Raw genomic sequence first — 16,643 nt, forward strand, 5'->3', positions numbered from 1 at the left:
TGAGTTAAGGGGCTCAGCAGGGGGGTTTGAGAAAAAGTGGGGGATGTTTGTGACCGTGTTAAAATTAAGCATTGGTAACTAATTAAACATAATTACTTAATTATAATTTAGAGGGGTATCTAAGCCAGAGATCAGAGAGTACTATATTTAGCTTTCGCATTTCTATTAGAAATCTAGTGCTAGGAAACAGATAGTTAACAGTAACTTTGAAATTGTTTTTAAAATATATATATATATATATATTTTTAAATTTAAATTTAAATTTTAATTAATTGACGCAATGTCAGTTAGAGGGGTGCAGTGCTCTGACTGTGAGATGTGGCAGGTCCGGGAGGCTTCCAGCGTCCCAGATGGCTTCATCTGCAGAAAGTGCACCCAACTGGAGCTCCTCACAGACCGCATGGTTCGGTTGGAGCAGCAATTGGATGCACTTAGGAGCATGCAGGTGGCGGAAAGCGTCATAGATCGCAGTTATGTAAATGTGGTCACACCCAAGGTGCAGGCAGAGAAATGGGTGACCACCAGAAAGGGCAGGCAGTCAGTGCAGGAATCCCCTGTGGTTGTCCCCCTCTCGAACAGGTATACCCCTTTGGATACTGTCGGGGGGGATAGCCTATCAGGGGAAAACAGCAGCAGCCAGAGCAGTGGCACCACGGCTGGCTCTGATGTTCAGAAGGGAGGGTCAAAGCACAGAAGAGCAATAGTAATAGAGGACTCTATATTCAGGGGCACAGATAGGCGCTTCTGTGGACGTGAAAGAGACTCCAGGATGGTATGTTGCCTCCCTGGTGCCAGGGTCCAGGATGTCTCCGAACGGGTAGAGGGCATCCTGAAGGGGGAGGGCAAACAGGCAGAGGTCGTTGTACATATTGGTACTAACGACATAGGCAGGAAGGGGCATGAGGTCCTGCAGCAGGAGTTCAGGGAGCTAGGCAGAAAGTTAAAAGACAGGACCTCTAGGGTTGTAATCTTGGGATTATTCCCTGTGCCACGTGCCAGTGAGGCTAGAAATAGGAAGATAGAGCAGCTAAACACGTGGCTAAACAGCTGGTGTAGGAGGGAGGGTTTCCGTTATCTGGACCACTGGGAGCTCTTCCGGGGCAGGTGTGACCTATATAAGAAGGACGGGTTGCATCTAAACCGGAGAGGCATAAATATCCTGGCCGCGAGGTTTGCTAGTGTCACACGGGAGGGTTTAAACTAGTATGGCAGAGGGGTGGGCACGGGAGCAATAGGTCAGAAGGTGAGAGCATTGAGGGAGAACTAGGGAATAGGGACAGTGGGGCTCTGAGGCAGAGCAGACAGGGAGAAGTTGCTGAACACAGCGGGTCTGGTGGCCTGAAGTGCATATGTTTTAATGCAAGAAGTATTATGGGTAAGGCAGATGAACTTAGAGCTTGGATTAATACTTGGAACTATGATGTTGTTGCCATTACAGAGGGAAGGGCAGGATTGGCAGCTAAACGTTCCAGGATTTAGATGTTTCAGGCGGGATAGAGGGGGATGTAATAGGGGAGGCGGAGTTGCGCTACTGGTTCGGGAGAATATCACAGCTGTACTGCGGGAGGACACCTCAGAGGGCAGTGAGGCTATATGGGTAGAGATCAGGAATAAGAAGGGTGCAGTCACAATGTTGGGGGTTTACTACAGGCCTCCCAACAGCCAGCGGGAGATAGAGGAGCAGATAGGTAGACAGATTTTGGAAAAGAGTAAAAACAACAGGGTTGTGGTGATGGGAGACTTCAACTTCCCCAATATTGACTGGGACTCACTTAGTGCCAGGGGCTTAGACGGAGCGGAGTTTGTAAGGAGCATCCAGGAGGGCTTCTTAAAACAATATGTCAACAGTCCAACTAGGGAAGGGGCGGTACTGGACCTGGTATTGGTGAATGAGCCCGGCCAGGTGGTAGAAGTTTCAGTAGGGGAGCATTTCGGTAACAGTGACCACAATTCAGTAAGTTTTTAAGTACTGGTGGACAAGGATAAGAGTGGTCCTAGGATGAATGTGCTAAATTGGGGGAAGGCTAATTATAACAATATTAGGCGGGAACTGAAGAACATAGATTGGGGGCGGATGTTTGAGGGCAAATCAACATCTGACATGTGGGAGGCTTTCAAGTGTCAGTTGAAAGGAATTCAGGACCAGCATGTTCCTGTGAGGAAGAAGGATAAATACGGCAATTTTCGGGAACCTTGGATAACGAGAGATATTGTAGGCCTCGTCAAAAAGAAAAAGGAGGCATTTGTCAGGGCTAAAAGTCTGGGAACAGATGAAGCCTGCATGGAATATAAGGAAAGTAGGAAGGAACTTAAGCAAGGAGTCAGGAGGGCTAGAAGGGGTCATGAAAAGTCATTGGCAAATAGGGTTAAGGAAAATCCCAAGGCTTTTTACACGTACATAAAAAGCAAGAGGGTAGCCAGGGAAAGGGTTGGCCCACTGAAGGATAGGCAAGGGAATCTATGTGTGGAGCCAGAGGAAATGGGCGAGGTACTAAATGAATACTTTGCATCAGTATTCACCAAAGAGAAGAAATTGGTAGATGTTGAGTCTGGAGAAGGGTGTGTCGATAGCCTGGGTCACATTGAGATCCAAAAAGATGAGGTGTTGGGCGTCTTAAAAAATATTAAGGTAGATAAGTCCCCAGGGCCTGATGGGATCTACCCCAGAATACTGAAGGAGGCTGGAGAGGAAATTGCTGAGGCCTTGACAGAAATCTTTGGATCCTCACTGTCTTCAGGGGATGTCCTGGAGGACTGGAGAATAGCCAATGTTGTTCCTCTGTTTAAGAAGGGTAGCAAGGATAATCCAGGGAACTACAGGCCGGTGAGCCTTACTTCAGTGGTAGGGAAATTACTGGAGAGAATTCTTCGAGACAGGATCTACTCCCATTTGGAAGCAAATGGACGTATTAGTGAGAGGCAGCATGGTTTTGTGACGGGGAGGTCGTGACTCACTAACTTGATGGAGTTTTTCGAGGAGGTCACTAAGATGATTGATGCAGGTAGGGCAGTGGATGTTGTCTATATGGACTTCAGTAAGGCCTTTGACAAGGTCCCTCATGGTAGACTAGTACAAAAGGTGAAGTCACACGGGATCAGGGGTGAGCTGGCAAGGTGGATACAGAACTGGCTAAGTCATAGAAGGCAGAGAGTAGCAATGGAAGGATGCTTTTCTAATTGGAGGGCTGTGGCCAGTGGTGTTCCACAGGGATCAGTGCTGGGACCTTTGCTCTTTGTAGTATATATAAATGATTTGGAGGAAAATGTAACTGGTCTGATTAGTAAGTTTGCAGACGACACAAAGGTTGGTGGAATTGCGGATAGCGATGAGGACTGTCAGAGGATACAGCAGGATTTAGATTGTTTGGAGACTTGGGCGGAGAGATGGCAGATGGAGTTTAATCCGGACAAATGTGAGGTAATGCATTTTGGAAGGTCTAATGCAGGTAGGGAATATACAGTGAATGGTAGAACCCTCAAGAGTATTGAAAGTCAAAGAGATCTAGGAGTACAGGTCCACAGGTCATTGAAAGGGGCAACACAGGTGGAGAAGGTAGTCAAGAAGGCATAGGACATGCTTGCCTTCATTGGCCGGGGCATTGAGTATAAGAATTGGCAAGTCATGTTGCAGCTGTATAGAACCTTAGTTAGGCCACACTTGGAGTATAGTGTTCAATTCTGGTCGCCACACTACCAGAAGGATGTGGAGGCTTTAGAGAGGGTGCAGAAGAGATTTACCAGAATGTTGCCTGGTATGGAGGGCATTAGCTATGAGGAGCGGTTGAATAAACTCGATTTGTTCTCACTGGAACGAAGGAGGTTGAGGGGAGACCTAATAGAGGTCTACAAAATTATGAGGGGCATAGACAGAGTGGATAGTCAGAGGCTTTTCCCCAGGGTAGAGGGGTCAATTATTAGGGGTCATAGGTTTAAGGTGAGAGGGGCAAGGTTTAGAGTAGATGTACGAGGCAAGTCTTTTACGCAGAGGGTAGTGGGTGCCTGGAACTCGCTACCGGAGGAGGCGGTGGAAGCAGGGACGATAGTGACATTTAAGGGGCATCTTGACAAATACATGAATAGGATGGGAATAGAGGGATACGGACCCAGGAAGTGTAGAAGATTGTAGTTTAGTCGGGCAGCATGGTCGGCACGGGCTTGGAGGGCCGAAGGGCCTGTTCCTGTGCTGTACATTTCTTTGTTCTTTTTTGTTCTTTGTGTTTGAGGATCTGTTCGTCACAGGGGGGGTGGGTGGAGAGGGGATGAGGAACGGAGGGGGAGGGGTGAAAAAGGGGAAAAATCTGTACAGACTGTATAGTTGATTGTTGGGAAATATGTTGCCCGGGATGTTTATTTGCTGTAACCTGCTTTGATACATATTTGTAATAAAATACATTTAAAAACAAATCCTGAGGGTTCACCATCATAATTTCCAACACAAACATTGCCACTCCACAAGAGTTATATGGTGATGCACCAGGGTCTGCACCAACATGAAAGAGCATTCTTAGGTCATGGGACAGCCCAGGGGAGAGCTTGCTGGAGACTGAGACCATCTCCCAACTCTGAATAGGACGGATATGAGGGTTTCAGCGATGCAGCCATGAAAAGAAAACACAGAATTGTACTCGGCTGAGAGCCAAGGAGTGTCAGTGCCATGGCTAAAAGAATGAATGAGGTTGGTTCCAGCCTGTAATCTCTCAGGGCTGTTTAAATCAAACCCCCCCCCCCCCCCCACTGAATGTAATAACAATGTTGCAAACTAGTTATAGCTGGCGTGGACAGGACTTCCGGTGGCGGCTATGAAGGAGTAGGTCGCACATTTGGTGACTCCCGCTCGGGTTGGACCTTTGGACCTTTCCCCCCGATTTTTTATCGGACTTGATTTGATAAATTGATGGTCGAGGCAATTGTGGAGTGGATTCCTACATTAGTGCATGGCGAAGCGGACTAGAAGCGCTCGCAGAGGAAGAAATAGATGAACAGAGAAGGCTTGGGCTGAAGCTGCAGCGGGAGAAAGCATGGCGGATGACCCGAGTCCTGGCTTGACGACCCAGTGGTCAACAGAGCAGCTGGTGCAGTTTATTCAGGAGGGCTTCGCCAAGCAGAAGCAGGAATGCTTGGACCCGATTAAAGAATCAATTGCGCGGCTGGAACTTGGATTGGATGCCCAAGGTCGGGCGATCCAGAAAGTAGAGAAGGCGCTGGCTGAGCAGGAGGAACTTCAAACTGAGGGGGAATTGAAGGTGGGGATGCTGAGAGACCAGCAGAAAAGGTTCCTAGAGAAGGTGGAGGACCGAGAGAATAAGTCCCGCCGGCAGAACTTGAGAATCGTCGGTCTCCCGGAGGGGTCCGAAGGAGCGGACGCTGGGGCATACATAGCGGGCATGTTCGAGAAGTTGCTGGGGGATGGGATGTTCTCCTGACCCTTGGAGGTCGACAGGGCTCACAGAGAGCTCGCGAGGAAGCCGCGAGTGGGGGACCCGCTGAGGGCAATGGCGGTGAGATTCCACAGGTACTTGGACAAGGAGCGTATTTTACGGTGGGCCAGGCAGACACGGAGTTGTAAATGGGAGAACAGTATCCTGTGGATCTATCAGGATCTAAGTGCGGAGGTGGCCAGGAGAAGAGCAGGCTCAATCAGATAAATCAGAATGAATGAGGTTGCTTCCAGCCTGAGTGATGTAATCTCTCAGGGCTTTTTGAGAAAAAGGTGAAGTTTGGACTGCTGTATCCGGCCCGTCTCTGGGTCACGTATGAGGAGCAACATTTTTATTTTGAGTCGCCCGAGGAAGTGATGGACTTCGCTAGAAGGAAAAGACTGGTGGCGGACTGAGGACTTTGAACTTTGCTGCAAAGCGCACGTTAAAAAGGTTTCTTGTTTTTTTGGGACGTTATTTGTAATGCCTTCTGCCTTCTGTATTGATTTGGAGCCTGTCGCAGAGCTGAATGAGTTAAAGTTTACATTTGCACTGATGGGGGATGGAGGTGTGTTTGTTAGATGCTGGATCTTCCGTTCGATCTTTTCTTTGTTTAAAATGTTTTTTTTTCTTTTTTTAGGGCAATTGTGCTGGGACTGCTTTTCTTTTGAATATGTGCGTCCGAGCCGGGTGGGGAGGGGGGGGAACAATAGGTGGGAGAATGTCTGGTGCCATGGGCGGGGATCACCAAGCTAGCTGGGCGGGCTAGCTCACAGAAGCGTAGTGGGGGGTGAGCAGATGTTATGCTTGTCGAAGGGGTCGGTTTACATAGTGCTGTTACTAGGGTGGGGGGAGGGGGGTAAAATGTTCTGCTGACAGGGGAGGGACATTTGCTGTGGGACAGAAAGGAGGTCAGGGTGGAGGCTGCCTAGGGGAGGGCCGGCGGATGCTTGGGGTGCGGGCTGGAGACTGGCCCAAGAAAGGTGATGGCTGATCGGCGAGGGGGGGGGGGGCGATGAGCCCCCCAACTAGGCTGATCACATGGAATGTGAGAGGGCTAAATGGGCCGGTTAAGAGGGCACGCGTGTTTGCGCATTTGAGAGGACTGAAGGCGGACGTGATAATGCTACAGGAGACGCACCTTAGAGTAACTTATCAGATGGGTCGGACAGGTTTTTCACTCGGGGCTGAACTTGAAGACTAGAGGGGTCGCGATCCTGATTAATAAGCGAGTGGTATATCTTTGGAGTGTCGGAAGATCCGGGAGTTCAAGGGACGAAAGAGGCCGACGTCCTGGCCGCCTCCCTGGTAGCCCGGAGACTGATCTTATTAATGTGGAGGGACAAGAAGACCCCGAGTGTGGAGACCTGGGTTAGTGACATGGCTGGGTTTCTCAGTCTTGAGAAAATGAAGTTTGCCTTAAGAGGGTCAATGTTAGGGCTCTCCCGGAGGTGGCGGCCGTTCGTCGACTTTCTCGGGGAAAATTAAAAATGTCAGCAGGTGCAGTATTCCAAGGGGGGTGGGAGGGGGGGGGGGGGGGTGCAGGCAGATTGTTGTATGGCTGAGGTGTGTGAAGATTGGGCTGGGGGAGGAAATGTTTATTTTACCATGTTGATGTCATTGTTTTTGTTACTGTTATAAAAATTTTCAAATACCTTAATAAAATATTTGTTTTAAAAAAAATAAGCGAGTGGTATTTGAGGCAGGAAGAATAGTTGCGGATGTGGGAGGCCGGTACATTATGGTCAGTGGGAAACTGGAGGGGTTGCAGGTGGTTCTAGTAAATGTGTACGCGCCAAATTGGGATGATGTGGTGTTTATAAAGAGGATGTTGGGGAAGATTCCGGACCTGGATTCGCATAAGTTGGTCATGGGAGGGGACTTTAACAGTTATTGACCCTGGGTTGACCGGTCGAGCTCAAGGGCGGGCAGGTGCCAGCAATGGCGAAGGAGCTAAAGGGGTTTATGGAGCAGATGGGGGGGCGGGGGATGGACCCAGGGAGATTTGGGCAGCCGAGAGTGAAGGAATTCTCCTTCTACTCACATGTGCATAAATTGTACTCTCAGATTGATTTTTTATTTTGAATAGGGCTCTACTGACGGGGGTAGTGGACACGGAGTATTCAGCAATCACAATCTCAGGTCCTGCCCCGCACTGGGTTGACCTACAGGTTAGCAAGGAGAGCAGCCAGCGCCTGCACTGGAGGCTGGACGAGGAACTTTTAGCTGACGAAGAGGTGTGCGAGCAGCTGAGGAAATGTATTCAGAACTACCTGGAAGTCAATGACACGGGTGAAGTTTCGACGGCGGTGGTCTGGGAGGCATTGAAGGCGGTTGTTAGAGGGGAGCTGATCTCGATACGGGCCGATAGGGAGAAGGCAGGCAGAGCAGAGACGGACTGACTGATAAAGGAGATACTGTAGGTCGACAGGAGGTATGCGGAGACCCCAGAGGCAGGGCTAGTAAGGGAACAACGGCAGCTACAGGCGGATTTTGGCTTGTTAACTACAGGGAGGGCAGTAGAGCAGCTGAGGAAGGTGAGGGGGGGCGATCTATGAGCATGGCGTGAAGGCCAGCAGAATGCTCACGCAGCGGCTTAGAAAGAGGGAGGCAGCCAGGGAGATTGGGAAAGTAAAGGACGGAGAAGAGAACCTGGTAGGAGACTCAGCAGGGGTTCAAAGAGTTTTACAGTAGGCTGTATGGGTCGGAACCCCCAACGGGGCTGGAGGGGATGAGGCACTTTTTAGGGGGGCTGAATTTCCCGAAGGTGGACGGGGGGGGTTGGTAGAAGGGCTGGGGGCCCCGATCGGGTTGGAGGAGATAGCAGAAGGTCTGAAGGCCATGCAGTCGGGTAAAGCCCCGGGGCCGGACGGGTACCCAGTGGAGTTTTATAAAAGGTTCTCTGGGATATTGGGGCCTCTGTTGATGAGGACATTCAATGAGGCAAGGGAACGTGGGGTGCTTCCCCCGACGATGTCACAGGCCACAATCTCATTGATCCTGAAGCGGGACAAGGATCCGGAGCTATGCGGGTCCTACAGGCCGATATCCCTATAGAACGTGGACGCCAAACTGCTGGCCAAAATCTTGTCCTCTAGGATTGAAGACTGTGTTCCAGACATGATTGGGGAGGACAAGATGGGGTTCATTAAGGGTAGGCAGTTGGTGGCCAATGTAAGAAGGTTGTTAAATGTTATTATGATGCCCCCAGAAGGTAGGGATGTGGTGATAGTGGTCGCAATGGATGCAGAGAAGGCTTTCGGGTGGAATGGGAATATCTGTGGGAGGTACTGGGACGGTTCGGATTTGGGCGGGGCTTTATTGACTGGGTCAGGTTGTTGTATCAGGCTCATGTCGCGAGCGTACAGACGAATAGGACAACATCAGACTATTTCAGGCTGCATCGGGGGACGAGACAGGGATGCCTCCTCTCCCCGCTGTTGTTCGTGTTAATCATAGAGCCACTGGCAATTGCTCTGAGAGCCTCAAAGGGCTGGAAGGGGCTGATCCCGGGGGAAGGGAACACAGAGTCTCGCTTTACGCAGACGACCTGCTCCTGTATGTAACGGACCCACTGGAGGGGATGGAAGAAATCATGAGGATTCTGGAGGAATTTGGCCAGTTTTCGCGGTATAAACTAAATATGGGGAAAAGTGAGATGTTCGCAGTCCAGGCAAGGGGACAGGAGAGGCGACTGGGAGAGCTGCCGTTTAGAGTGGTAGGGGGAAGCTTTCTGTACCTAGGCATCAAAGTGGCACGGGAATGGGAACGGCTGCACAAGTTAAATTTGGCCCGATTAGTAGTCCGAATGAAGGACGACTTTCGGAGGTGGACGCGCTCCCGCTGTCACTGGCTGGGAGGGTACAGACAGTGAAAACGTCAGTCCTCCCGAGATTCCTGTTTGTGTTTCAGTGTCTCCCCATCTTTATTCCACGGTCCTATTTTAAATGGATCAATAAGGTAATCACTGGCTTTGTATGGGCGGGTAAGATCCTGCGAGTAAAAAAGGAGATGCTTGAGCAGAGCCGGGTGGAGGGCGGGCTGGCTCTGCCAAACTTTAGTAATTATTATTGGGCGGCGAATATAGCCATGATTAGGAAGCGGGTGGTCGGGGGAGGGTCGGTATGGGAGCGTGTTGAGGCGACTTCATGCAAGGGCATCAGTTTGGGGGGCGAGGGTAATGGCGCCTCTGCCATTCCCACCGGCACGGTACTCCACCAGCCCCGTGGTGGTGGCGGCCCTGAGGATCTGGGGGCAATGGAGGAGATATGTGGGGCGGAGGGAGCATCGTGTGGTCTCCAATCTGTAATAATCACTGGTTCGCCCTGGGAAGGATGGATGGAGGGTTTCGGAGATGGCAGAGAGCAGGGATTGAGAGGATGGGGGATATGTTTATGGAGGGGAGCTTTTCTAGCCTGAGGGAGCTGGAGGAGAAATTTGGATTGATGAGGGGAAAGGAGTTTAGGTACCTGCAGATGCGGGACTTCCTACGTAGGCAAGTCTCAGCCTTCCTGCTCCTACCACCAAGGGGGATACAGGACAGGGTAGTTTCTAGAGTGTGGGTGGGAGAAGGGAGGGTTTCTGACATTTACAAGGAACCCATGGGGTCAGAGGAGATGCAGACCGAGGAGTTGAAACGCAAGTGGGAAGAGGAGTTAGGAGGAGAGATGGAGGATGGTCTCTGGGCGTCCACAACATGTGCCATGCTCAGCCTGATACAATTTAAGGTCATTCACCGGGCCCAAATGACAGTGGCCCGGATGAGCAGGTTCTTTGGGATAGAAGATAGGTGCGCAAGGTGTGCGGGAGGAACAGCGAACCATGTCCATGTGTTCTGGGCATGTCCGAAGCTTAGGGGATTCTGGCAGGGGTTTGCGGATGTCATGTCCAAGGTGTTGCAAACAAGGGTGGCACCGAGTCCAGAGGTGGCGATTTTCAGAGTGTCGGAAGACCCAGGAATCCAGGAGGAGAAAGAGGCAGACGTCCTAGCCTTTGCTTCCCTGATAGCCCGGAGACGGATTCTATTAGCTTAGAGGGACCCAAAGCCCCCGACGACGGAGACCTGGCTAACTGACATGGCTAGCTTTCTCTGTCTGGAGAAAATCCACTTCGCCTTGAGAGGGTCAATGTTAGGGTTCGCCCGGAGGTGGCAGCCGTTCGTCGACTTCTTTGCAGAGGGGGGGGGGGGGGGTGGGGGGGGGTGTGGAAGTTCGATTAGTTTAGAGTAGCAGGTTTGTAACGGTGGAACCTGTAACGGAGGAAGACGGCTTTTGCACTATGTTTATAAATTCATGTACATTGTTTATTTTGTTGTTGTTGTAAAACCATAAATACCTTAATAAAATGTTTATAGCTGGCATGGACAGTCCGGACTGACCCTATGAAACTTACAGCTTGGATGGAAATGACCAGGAATTTCAGCTCCGTTGGCAACGCCATTGCTAATGAGAGAGGAGACTACTTGGGTTACAGTTATGGCTGGTAGAGAAATAGGAACTAACCTATTAACATGAGTGTTCAAAATTGAGAGGTTTTGATGGAGTAGGTAGAAACTATTTCCACTGGCAGGGCATTCGATAACCAGAGGACGATGCAGATTGAAGATAATTGGCAAAAGCACTGAGATGGGAGGGTGGAGTATGGAAGTAGTTGCTGGAATGAGGAAATTTTTGTTACACAGAGAGTTATCATCATCTGGAAGGTGCTAGCTGAAAAGGTGATTGAAGCAGATTCATTCGTAATTTTCAAAAGGAAATTGCGAACTACTTGAAATGGAAACATTTGTCGTGCAATAGAGGATTCGGTGATTGCAATTAACTGGCTAGCTCTGTCAAAGAGCCAATACCATCAAGATGGGCCAATTCGCTGTCTTGTGTGCTGTTAGACTTTTTTCCATGTAAAACATATCCAGTCTTCATTAGGTCCAACAATGGGTGAAATTTGTGATTTCAGGTTAAAAAATGCAACATTTCCGACTTTTTTCCACCCCATGTCACTAATGATCATTCCAGGTTACTTACAGCTCGGTCTAGTTCAGGGTAAAACTTCCTCTATTCTACATCAACAACAGATCTCGTCCTGCCAGAGGCAGCACTGTGGCACAGTATTTAACACTGTTGTCTCACGGCACTGAGGACCAGGTTTGATCCCGGCTCCGGGTCACTGTCTGTGTGGAGTTTGCACATTCCCCCATGTCTGCGAGGGTCTCACCCCCACAAACCCAAAGATGTGCAAGGTAGGTGAATTGGCCTTGCTTATTTGCCCCTTAATTGGAATAAAAAGAATTGGATACTCTAATTTTTTTTTTTAAGTCTCCTCCTGCCTTCTTTCCACACCAGTTAAAGTCTATGAAATGAGTGGGTGTCTGTTCAAAGGGACCATGTCACTATAGAGAGGTGTTATCCAATATTTTGTCACATTGGGGACTCAGGCATGACTAGTGGTATTGCTGATTGGTGCCTAGTACTTATTTTGTATTTACCATTATTGGGCATATGATCCAGATAGTCATAAATGCATGGCATTTGCAGTGGCAGTTTAATGAGCATTTTACAGACTTTCCAATGTCTGTATTGATCTCATGAGCTTTCTACATAGTGAATAGTGGGCTGGTGGGTATGGATGGGGTTTTGGGTGTTCGCCTCAGCATCCGCATGCCTGATTAGAATCCATAATGTCAGATAAAATTAGTGAACATTTAGAAATGGGTGGGTTATTCACAGATACGCAGCATGATGTTGTTAAAGACAAGTTGTAGATGTGTAGATGTAGATTATTTTAAAATTACTGGATAGACGGTGGAATACAGATGTTGTTTACATGGATTTTCAAAAAGATGTCTCAAGGCTTATTAACAAAATTCAGGTATATGGTATAAAAGGAAATATATAAGACATGGATAGAAATTTGGTTGATGGTTTGGGGGTTGTTGACCTGCAGTCAAATGCTCTACCACTGAGCTATACCCCCTCACCGATAATGGGGTATTGTTGCTGCGATTGGAGAAGGGTTGCAAGTGTTGTACACCCGGGATCAGGTCTGGGTCTACTTGACATATACAAATGATAACAACTGGAATATAGGGGCACAACATCAACATTTGCAATGAACATCGATGTTTGGGACTTACTCAATAATGAACAGGATTGTAAAACTTTAGAAAGTTATAGACAGGAAAACAGAATGGGCAGACAGGCAGCCGATGCAATTTGATGTGGGGTAAACATTTTGGGAGGAAGAATAATAAATAGGACGATACAATTGATGGAAGGACCCTAAAGGGTGTGACTGAAAAGACTGAAATATATGACTCTCTGAAAGGGTAAATGGAGCCATAAAAATGGCCAACAGCATTTGCGGTTTTATAGAAAGTGGGGAAACCACAGGCTGGTGAGAACATCGGTAATAAACCCTGGTCTGCTTCTGAGCAACCTCTAACCAGCACTCTGAAAGCTTTTGACAAGTCTTACACTGTCTCTGCAGCAGTTTATATCTTCAGATTGTAGAATGAGCGTATTCCGTTTTCTAATTCAGATTCTGTTTGCAGTGCAGAGGGAAACATCTAAAATCGGCTAAATATTGTTAAAGTTGTCTTTTCCTCCACAGAGGAGCTGTGGTGAACCAGAATGATCTTTATCAGGCTCTGACTACTGGTCAGATTGGTTCAGCAGGATTGGATGTCACTGTTCCTGAACCATTACCCACCGACCATCCTCTCTTTGCACTGAAAAACTGTGGTAAGTCACAACACTGAAAAAGAAATTGCTGCTCTTTAATATCTTGTGTAATTTAGATTTTGTTATGTTGCAACATAAAGTATATGCTACCACTTCAGTTTGGTTCATTTCATGTTGTACTTCCAGTTATTCTGCCACATGTCGCAAGTGCTACCATCGCCACTCGCACTGCCATGGCTGTGCTGACCGTCAATAACCTCCTGGCAGGCCTCAAGGATGAACCGATGCCCAAGGAGCTGACCCTGTGAGGTGGGAGGTTGTGCTCTAGCTAGGAGGGTACCTTCTATCATAGAGCCCATGACCTGAAACTTGATGCACCCCTGATTAGTTATAAGATTACAAATATGAAAAGTCTTGTTCAGCTGTTTCAAAGAAATGAACCTTGCTTGTAATAAAGTTGGAACTGCTCATAAACTCTAATATCAGTCATTTATCTCTGAAAAATGGTTACTAAAACTCACATTTTTAAGTGCAACCTAGTTACTTTTTGCCTGTATTTTAAGAGAGAATCAGAATAACTGTAAAGTGGCATTTTGAGACTGATCTCTGATTCAGTAATTGCCAAGTTAGTGGTGGAGTGTGGAGGTGAGGATATCTGTAAGAAAAAAGAACTGGGTTGTACACAATTGCAAAAGTCTCTTAAATCACATTTGATATCTACTTTTGCATCTTTTATTTTTGTTTGAATGCAGGGAAAGATTGTTAGGCATAAATTGTGTCAATCAAACTTTTAAACTACTGGCGTCCAGCAAATAATTGAAGTGTGAACCCTTTACAGGGTAAATATGGAATGAGGAAGCTCACCCTATCTTAGCTCATCCAAATGTTCACCATACTCTACCCCTTTGCATCGCAGTGCCAGTCTGCTCATTAAAATCTGAACTTATAGCTAAGGTAGTGGAGGCTTATGGACTCAATATTAATCACTCTTCCCAATATCTGTCTTATGTTAAGTTCCTGTCAACCCTATACCCAGATATATTTTTCTACACCATAAACAGAAAGAATAGTGTCTGTCACGACCACTGGACATTTCAATGTGCTTTACAGCCAATAAAGGATTTTTGAAGTGGAGATACTGATTTAGTGTAGGAGAAGTGAGGGCCAATTTGCGCACAGCCACGAACAGCGATGTGATAATGACCAGATAATCTGTTTTGTAATGTTGATTGAGGGGGTAAAGATAGGCCAGGACATCAGATATAAGTTCTCTTTTCTTTCAAATAGTGCCATGGGATTTTTATGTCCAATTGAGAGGAAAGACTGGGGCCACATGTTAACATCTCATCTGAAAGACGGCACCTCTGGTAGTGCAGCACTCCCTCTACTGCACTGGAATGTTAACCTTGATTATTGTCCCCAGTTCTGGAGCGGGATTTGAATGTAAAACCTTCAGACTCAGAGTGTTTCCAACTGAGCCATAGCTGACCCACCATTTACTATATTGCTCAGCACTATCAGGTTCACTCCTTTCAAGGCTGGAAATCCCAAGTTTCTCCAATCTTCCCCCCCCCCCCCCCCCCCATTCACATTACACTGGGTGGGCCTGAGAAGTGTTAAACCTAGCTTTCATCTGATCAAAGCTGGTTTCCGGGACTGCATCCTTACAATTCCTGCACACAGCAGATCTATCAAAATCATCAGTCATCAACCAGTCTGAGAACCAGACTCTGAAAATAGCTGCAGGTTATCAAGCAAGCTAAGTATTTAACCTGTTCCAGTTTCAAAGCTCAACTGAGAACCAACCTCCTAGATATTTGACAACAAGAAACCTTGCAACCTGCTGTGAACCCTTCACTTTACAAGACCCTCACTTCAACTTTAAATCATCAAATCCATTCAAGAAACCACAGGCCTGCCATGTGGGAGGCTGGAAATTAGAAGTCAGAGACTGAATTAACTGTAATCTGTCAAAGTGTACTATCTTTATCCAATCTTTGTGTGTGTGTGTATGCTTGAGTTAGACCACATGTGTAACACTGCATTAATTTGGGGTAAGTGAGATAATAAATAGCCTTCTGTATTTTAAACTCAAAAAAGCTTGCTGTTGAATTATTTAATTGGCATACACATTCAAAGGTAAGACACACCTCTTTGAATATAAATCATACTGATTACGGGAAGTAGACAGCAAATAAATGTTGTCTCTGACAGTGGCAATTGATGTAAATGCTTTGTGCAAAGCGATATTCCACTGTTTACAATGATAAGAGGGCTGACAAGAGGTTAGCAGGCAGGTGAATCTGCATGATAACAATATGCAATTTCACCCACGTATGCAAACAAGGTAAAAACACCTTGTTTTGACACAGCATTAATGTGGGTGAAGACTCCTCTTTACAAAGGAAGCTGTGAGAGTAGGTTAAATGTCACCACCAATATATGTTACTGCCAGACCTACCATAATACTGGATGGTTATTTAGAAGCTCAGTGTCATTGCACCAAAGCAGCCATGCCATAATGATAGGTAGCCAATGGTTCTGCATTGACTACAGATATGTACGTTGCACTCACCTCGAAGTCTCAAATAAACTGAGGTCTGCCTTAGGTACGTCACTTTTTCAAATGGGTTTAAGGCTGACATGATTTCCTGATGGCATGATGCAAGATTGGAATGCCTGACGAGATTTCAGTGAGCAACTGTTTTAATGAGAATTCATGAGATGCAAATGGTGTTCACGCCACCAGGCAACAGAAGAACTGACCCACCATTAAGGTCCAGAGATCTCAAAAGGGGAAATATTCCAAGCACGGAAAATATGATTGCAAATGAAACTATTCACTTCACACTTAGACTCTTTGAAGCAGGTGTTACTGCACGCAAGTTAACATCTAGTTAGTTGGAAGTAACAGCTTAAAACAGCCAGTTTAACTTCCTGTGCTGTCTTGCCATTTCTTCAATCCTCATAAAATGCTGAAGTAATTATCGGTTAATAAAACATAGAGCATCCTGAGCTTTTTAAACAGGTGCATGGAGCAAAAATACAAGAACGTTATGCTAAACTTGGATAAATCAGTGGTTTGGCTTCAATTAGAGTACTACATCCAGTTCTGGGTACCACATTTATAGGAAGGATGTGCAAGCTTTAGAGAGGATACAGAAAAGATTCACGAGAATGGTTCCAGCGATGAAGAATTTGAGTACCACGGGCAGTTTGGAGAAGTTAGGATGAAAACAGAAAATGCTGGCAAATGCATCATTGGGAGTTAATGTTTTGAGTCTGCATGACTTTTCTTCAGAGTTCTGCTTCTGTTCTGAAGTCATACGGACTCAAAATCGTTAACTCTGTTTCTCCCTCCACAGATATTACCAGACCCGCTGGGTTTTTCCAGCATTTTCTGTTTATATTTCAGATTGCCAGCATTACTAGTACTTTGCTTTTATATTGGAGAAGTTGGGGCTGTTCTCCCAGAGGAAGAGAAGATTGAGAGGAGAGTTAGTTAGAGGTATTCAAAATCATGAGGAGTGTGGACAGAGTAGACAGGGAG

The 16,643-nt window shown here is 47.1% G+C and overlaps 1 protein-coding gene across 5 annotated transcripts in view; it reads left to right on the forward strand.

The window, feature by feature from the left end:
- LOC140429688 (glyoxylate reductase/hydroxypyruvate reductase-like) overlaps window positions 1-15,192 on the forward strand; it is a 152,399-nt gene extending 137,207 nt beyond the window's left edge. For 3 of the 5 annotated variants that reach the window (XM_072516991.1, XM_072516993.1, XM_072516990.1), the window contains 2 exons: window positions 13,005-13,153; window positions 13,280-15,192. In XM_072516991.1, coding sequence (XP_072373092.1) covers window positions 13,005-13,153; window positions 13,280-13,401 — 271 coding nt within the window. In that variant the 3' untranslated portion in view covers window positions 13,402-15,192. The remainder of the gene's footprint in view (window positions 1-13,004; window positions 13,154-13,279) is intronic. The other 2 variants (XM_072516994.1, XM_072516992.1) reach the window with 1 other exon arrangement.
- Window positions 15,193-16,643: the final 1,451 nt, after the last annotated feature.

The sequence above is a fragment of the Scyliorhinus torazame genome, chromosome 9 (assembly GCF_047496885.1).
Source record: "Scyliorhinus torazame isolate Kashiwa2021f chromosome 9, sScyTor2.1, whole genome shotgun sequence".
NCBI classification, from domain to species: domain Eukaryota; kingdom Metazoa; phylum Chordata; class Chondrichthyes; order Carcharhiniformes; family Scyliorhinidae; genus Scyliorhinus; species Scyliorhinus torazame.